This window comes from Diorhabda carinulata, chromosome 4, assembly GCF_026250575.1.
Source record: "Diorhabda carinulata isolate Delta chromosome 4, icDioCari1.1, whole genome shotgun sequence".
NCBI classification, from domain to species: domain Eukaryota; kingdom Metazoa; phylum Arthropoda; class Insecta; order Coleoptera; family Chrysomelidae; genus Diorhabda; species Diorhabda carinulata.
The window spans coordinates 27,285,500-27,292,427 of record NC_079463.1 but is presented as its reverse complement, the minus strand read 5'-3'; the positions used below and the strand labels follow the sequence as shown (position 1 = coordinate 27,292,427).

At 29.8% G+C, this 6,928-nt stretch overlaps 2 protein-coding genes across 3 annotated transcripts in view; one reads left to right on the top strand and one right to left on the bottom strand.

The window, feature by feature from the left end:
* Positions 1 to 48: 48 nt before the first annotated feature.
* LOC130893398 (U4/U6.U5 tri-snRNP-associated protein 2) lies at positions 49 to 6,372 on the bottom strand. The gene is made up of 8 exons (XM_057799459.1): positions 5,803 to 6,372; positions 5,698 to 5,748; positions 5,393 to 5,644; positions 5,147 to 5,322; positions 4,449 to 4,674; positions 2,906 to 3,192; positions 2,566 to 2,756; positions 49 to 326 (listed from the first exon to the last, which is right to left on the bottom strand). The coding sequence occupies exons 1-8, from the start codon at positions 5,855 to 5,857 to the stop codon at positions 80 to 82; spliced, it is 1,485 nt and encodes a 494-aa protein (XP_057655442.1). The 5' UTR covers positions 5,858 to 6,372; the 3' UTR covers positions 49 to 79.
* Positions 6,373 to 6,408: 36 nt separating this feature from the next.
* The window catches only part of LOC130893395 (probable leucine--tRNA ligase, mitochondrial), a 56,393-nt gene continuing 55,873 nt past the window's right edge, over positions 6,409 to 6,928 (top strand). The window contains exons 1-2 of one of the 2 annotated variants that reach the window (XM_057799455.1): positions 6,409 to 6,646; positions 6,708 to 6,923. In XM_057799455.1, coding sequence (XP_057655438.1) covers positions 6,557 to 6,646; positions 6,708 to 6,923 — 306 coding nt within the window. In that variant the 5' untranslated portion in view covers positions 6,409 to 6,556. The remainder of the gene's footprint in view (positions 6,647 to 6,707; positions 6,924 to 6,928) is intronic. The other variant, XM_057799456.1, reaches the window with a different exon arrangement.

Here is a 6,928-nt window from a genome sequence, read left to right as displayed (position 1 = left end):
AAAATAACAATATAGGATAAACTTTGAAGACCCACCAAAGAAAAAACATTCTTGACATAAATTAAAATAAATTTTATTTTCATTGCGTCCTCAACTCATATATTTGAATATAAGCTTCAGTTAAAGTAATCATTTGCGGCAAAATATCTGTGACGTGCAAATCTTGCATTTCATACCATTGACCAGTTGATTTCTGTAAAATGTGTACTCTGTAAGTACCCTTATTAGGTTCTCCGTCATGTACAATATTTGCAATCAGATCATAAATAGTATGTTTGTGTTTTGCTTTTATTTCTGGTGTCAAAAACTCGGAGAAATCAACGTTCCTAGAAAAAAAAATCATATGTGAACTGAAAAACTGAAAAAACTGAAATGGGTCGATTTTTATTCTTAAATTGACAATTTAAAGTATGAAAGTATTATCCCCCTCCAACACCCCCTTTGAATTAGAAGCACACCCCCCCGTCATGTAGCACCTTGTTGGACACTGATTTTAGTCCTCTGTTCAGCAATATAAACTTTGCTTAAATTTGGTGCAATCATAACTGAGAAAATTAATTTTAATAATGTCTATCACAAAACTTGACAGAGAATGAAGATAATAATGTCGCATAATATTTATAATGTATTTTTCAATGTACTTTATAGTTAATTAAATGTTCAAAATGACCATCATCTACTTCATGACAATAACCGACAATAATATTGAAAAAACAGGTAGAAATGTTCAATTTACTGATGAAAAAGAGTTAGATGTACTTCTATAGATTGAGGAAAAGCGAAGTTTCATTTAAACAGAACGGTTAACAAACAGAACTGTAGATATTGGAACAGAGAAAATCCTCACTAGATGTGTGAGGGTCACACACAATATCCTAAAAAAGTGAACTTTTGGGCTGGTAATAACAATAAAATTATTGGCCCTTATTTCTTTGAGGGCACAGTTAATGGTGAGGTTTACTACCAACAAGACGGAGCTCCACCGCATTTTGCACGTACAGTTAGAAATTATTTAAACGAGGTTTTTCCCAATAGGTGGATTGGAAGACGTGGGACGCTCGAATGGCCGACTAGATCCTTCGATCCTAAAATCTAAAGTATATTATATAATTCAGATTTGCATACATTGATTCATTCAACAGAACAATTTTGAATAAATAAGATAAATATTTCAAATTATGTTATTCGAACACAAAAATATTTTGTCAGTTTTTCATTAAATAAGATTTTTCTTGAAAATGTGTGAATAAACAATATGTCCCATCGAAATAAAGCCACCGTGATTGTGTGTCATAACTGGAAATGAGAAGAAGGATACAAACCTATTAAGAAAGTCTGTACAAAAATACTTATGTAAAAGGAATAAATCACTCTCTGTTATGTGAAAAAAAAAATGAATGGATAAAAAAATAAGAGGAAAATGTCCCATCAGAATAAAGTCATTACTGTTAATAGTCAATATATTCATCAAGTTTGTATATAATTTGGAATATCATTTACCAATTACTGGAGGGCAGTAGCAAGTCCGAGGTTTCAATGACAGTGTACTATATTTTTGCTTCAAATTCAAACTGTCTAAGATTGGTATATAAAGCCCCTATTAAGGATATCCATACATTTTTTTGGGAATTGAGGTCGAGAAGTATTAGTAAGAAGTTTATTAAGGCATATATATGTAATGACACGATGAGTAATTGACGGTTGTAACCACTGAGAGTTTTTTCAGAAGAAAAATAGTTAAATGTGATAATTTTCAATTCCAATCATACAACTTATGTTTAAATTCATCTGGCAGTCATAAACAAATGAAAAAAAAGTTTTTATTTTATTTTTCAATTGATCAATGGCCTTTTGCCATATTTCTTTCAACTTCAAGATTCTGGGCTCATAAAATGTCTAGTTCTTATCAGAAAAAAACTGAACCAGATGTGATTGAAGGTTATCATCATTTGTGAAAGTTTGACCATTCAAAGAATACTACAAACTTCGAAATAAATAGTAATCGGATGGTGCCAGATCAGGGCGACATTGGGGATGTGGCATCACTTCCCAACCAAGCTCCATTAGTTTCCCAGGAGTTGTCAAAGATGTGTGAGACCTTGCATTATCATGGTGGAACACTAAACCTTTCCAATTTGACAATTCTGGTCGTTTCTCTTTGATTGCTTAATACAGTTTCATTAATTGTAGACAGTAAACACTAAAATTGATAATTTGGTTCCTTGGAAGTAGCTCAAAAAACCTAACACCTTTTTTTTCAGCTTTCGATGTGGTTTGTGCTGGTTCATCAAGTTTGCTCCATGATCTTTTTCAAACCATGTTACTGTAAAGGACCCATTTTTCATCACCAATGATGATTCTTTTTAAATATCGTAAATATTGATTCTTTGTGTTCAATTCGTAAGGAACCCAAATATCAAGCTTTAATAAAAATCATGCAAACGCAAAGTTATTCAAAAAATGATCGAAGCTTTCTAGCAGTAAAAAGCGAAAGTACTTAGTTGCCAACCTAATATAAATAGTATTAAGTAGAGATAAGTTATAATAATAAACAATATTACTCACCTCACTGGAAAATTCACAATTGTTGGATTTTTCTCTACATAAAAAGTGTTTTTGGTAAATCTCTTAATATACAATATAAGATAAGGTGGTAATCTGGTAATTTCAAAGCGTTTCATGAAATTTTCTTTATACGTTTTATACTCTTTTTCTGTTTGTCCATTGAATTTTGTTAATAGTTGATATAAATTAACCTGAAAATAATTGTATATAAACAACCAGCTTCTTAAATAAAGAATAGGTCTGTTTTCACTCATTCATAAACAATTCTCTCATTTTGTTGAATCAATCTGGTCCAATATGACTGAATGATTTCTCTATTTAATATTTATGTTTCTGTTACCTGTGGGATTATATTTTCTCTAAATTCATCTATAAATAATGGTGGTGGAGGTAAATCGCAAGTTAAATATAAGAATGGTGATTCTGTTTCAACTTCTTGATAATCTGGAGTGGCTAAGAGACTTTTCTTTTCCTTTTCATTCAAATCTAATGAAGGTATTTTTCTGGTGTATATTTTCATATTACCCAAAAAAGATTTATATATTATCGAGCTGTCTTTCTTCTTTGTGCCATTAAGAGCTTTATGTAAGGCATTGAGAAACCAGGATAGGAAGTCTATCGGATCACCTAATAATTAAACATAATGAAAATAATACTAATTTAATACAGTCATAATAAATTTTATATAAAAATTACATTTTAGGTCTGTCGTGTGTCCCAATTTTTATTTTCTTACTTAACTAGAAATTCGAATGCTTATGAACATTTCCAGAATGAACCACTGAGATTCAGTACACTGGATGTGAAAGAGCAGTAACTAAATGAAGGGAGAAGTAAAGGAAAAATATAAATATGTTAATATCATTGTTGCACATGTTATGCAGATGCATTTTCGTTCTATTCATGTACAAAGAGTTATTTTGATACCTGAAATGGGCGTGTAAAAGTGTTTAGTGTCAAATTTTAGTCAGGCAACCAAACTGTAAGGATGTAAATATTTACTGACCTATATTTCTTTATTATATATATAAAAGAAAATTGTTAGTTAATTATGTTACAGATTTACTTATTTTAGGTTTGCTTTTCCTATTGATGCCCAGTTAAGGACTGTTTAGCCGGATAGGTTTTATTGGCAACACAACAAGAAATTTTAAAATATATCCAAAACATTTCAGCCTTTTGTGTATAAAACAATATTTTTTTTGGTTTTTATGTATGTTTCTTTATTCTAGTTGTAGATATAACAAATGATACTTTAACTTATTTAAAGGAATGGAACGAAAATAGGCGACATATCGACGGCTGTTAGTTTGTTATACCGTTAATTTCTGTTATGTATTTCCAATATCAAACATTTGCGTTTATTTTGTTTTGAAAAGTGTTTCAGCTCATTGGCTTTTTTTAATATTTTAACATTAGAGGAGCTTCAGAACGCTAAACATTTTGTTAGTAATACCGAAACTATATCGGCTACAAATGTAGTAATACGCTGGTACGAAGAGGGAGAACTTGATTTCAACAACATTTTGGGTCTTAAATCCCTTCAAGAAGAAGCCAAAAACAGAAAAAAAAATTCAATGCTTAAAATAAAAGATTTTTTGTGTTAAAATTAATGCCTTATGTGTGTTTATTTTTCATAGCCTAGGTGTTGATAATGAAAGATAGTAGATTTTTCTTGAGTCTGTGCATGCATATACACACCTTTTTTGATAATCCGAAAACGATGTTTTTATTGTATTTGGTAATAACAAATTACTTTTGTAAATATAATATTTTATAATGGTTTATTTCGATATTAAAGTATTGATACTTTGTAAGTATCACATAACCTTACTCGAAAGATTAAAATGGTTGATAATTATAGTACAACTAATCCTGCATACCTTGCTGGGTGAATTGAAATTGCTTTTTACTCCACAGAACAACTGCCTGTAACATTTCATGTGGTGATACATGCGCCTTAAAGTTTCTAGGATTCCATAATTTTCTCATGAGTTCTCCAAACCTAGTAACTAATAGATATGCTGAATCACCTGGAGGTCTTTTCACTTTACTATAATTTTCTTCTCTTAAAAAATAGTTTCTTAAAGGTGTTACATGAGATAGAGCCTAAAGAATATTAGAAATAAAATTCTCATAATAATATAAATTTATCGAGCTCTAAATATATTCAAGTTAAAGCATAATATAGACTGTGTAGAAAAATTCCAGAAATTAATAATAATAATAACAATAATAAATCGTCCTTACTAGTCTAATATTGTACTAAATACAAATTACAAAGTATACAATGTACACACACGTCAAGAAACAGGAATGACGAGATATGTATGGAATTAATTCAATTTTAGCGTTATTATGTTCTATGTGAAAAAAACTTAAGAAATATTTTTTATTTATAGTCGCTAATTTATCAATGTTAAATAATATCAATTAATTTTGCAGTGAAGTATATTTGGATTCAAACTAAATCTATTTGATGATTCAATTGAGACATTTTAGATAATTATCTTATACCTAAACCATATAACATTGTAAAAACTTTCAAAATCAAACATAAGAGTGTGAATGGAGAACTTACCTGTAGAACAACATTACAATAGTCATTAGCTTTGATATTGTTCAAACCAACTATCCCTGGAACATAAAGTGAACCATCTATAGCCCTTGATAATTTAGTAGTATTTTCTAAATTGCTTATGTGATTTTCTGTGAATGTTGGATTTAGAACATATTTTATATCATCCAAAGAGGAATCTGTGAACAAAATTAACATAACTAGTGAATAGTATATGTACATTTAAATTTTATAGAAAAAAATAATCACCTATAATTTCATAGTTATCAGGTAAACAATAAAATTTCAGAGTCTGTAAATTCAAAAAAACATGATGTCCTTCTGCTACTGAATGAGTGTATGCGTGAGTATTAGTACCCCTTCCTTGAAAATATTTTCCACACACCAAGCATGCATAGACATTTATTCTCGTCAGAGATACTGAACACAATTTTTCAAAGTCGAAATCTAAATACTGTCTATTAATTGTATCAAGATAAGGACATAGTCTTGTAGTAGAGCCTAAAATTATAAATTTAATTACACAATATCACTTTGTTATACTAAATATTCACCAGTATTCCCAGATTTGTTAATAGTTTCTTGTTTAATAATAGAGTTGGAATCTGAAAAATCCAATATTAGTTGATCATTAAAATATACTTATTAAAAAATCGTACCCTCTATTTTTCGTATTTTACTCGGCGTTTGGTAATCATCATTATCGGATTTCATTTTATTAAACGTAAATTGAACGAAAATAATATATACTTATAAATATTTGAAGGTTATAGTAAATGTTTGATTGAGCTTCAAAACCCAAACATTCCACTAAGCACTCTCGACAATCACATTCACGACCTCAAGCTTTACCGTTCCGCGTAGTCCAGTACGTTATAGCTAATCTCAAGTGGAATGGCTTATTAGTCGTTTTGAGATTTGAGATAAATATTAACGAATGACAAAATAGAAAAAATAAAGAGAAAGCCTTAATAGCTTATGTTGTAATTTGTAAGTTATTGAATTTTTTAGTGGGGCGCTCAACTGTTTTACATTAAAGTAAAATCAAGATTTCTTCTGCGGCGATAATAAAATATTTGGGGGTGCATCATAAGAATATTTCAAACTTACTTATAATATCCCATACTGCATCAAATGATTAATTAGATTCTCATGGTTGCAATCTGTGTTCCTTAAATTTTGAAAATTCCGCTAATTCTTTCAACGCTCACTTCGACCCACCTCTTGACAAGAGTCGTCGTGAATGTTAGTCATGACGTCATGAGTGACATTCTCGTGTGAACGTTTAGTGGAATGCACCCCACATCGTAAAAGCCGTCAAAACATAATTACCGACTTCAGGTTGAACTAATTTGAGGTTAAATTTTTACCGAAGAGTGTAAATAAAACTAATTGCTGAAAAAATTAATTGAAATGATTGTTTTAAACAAGTATTATTTTCATCTAAAAATAAAAACAATGTTTGTAGGGTCCTTTCGTCATTTTTCAGGACTCAATTTATGGGTACATTTATTAAATACTACTGAAACTTGGTATCTTCAATTTTTATATAGTTTATTTTTAGGAAGAAGAAATTTCTCCCGAGATAAAACATAAAATAGAGCAACACTGGAAGGAAAAATTAAAATCAAACTTATTTGATGAAAATAGTATAAATAAAGAAAAATATTATGTATTGCCAATGTTTCCATATCCCTCAGGTGCGTTGCATATGGGACATGTACGAGTTTATACAATTAGTGATACTATAGCAAGGTACCAAAGAATGAATGGTAAAAATGTAAG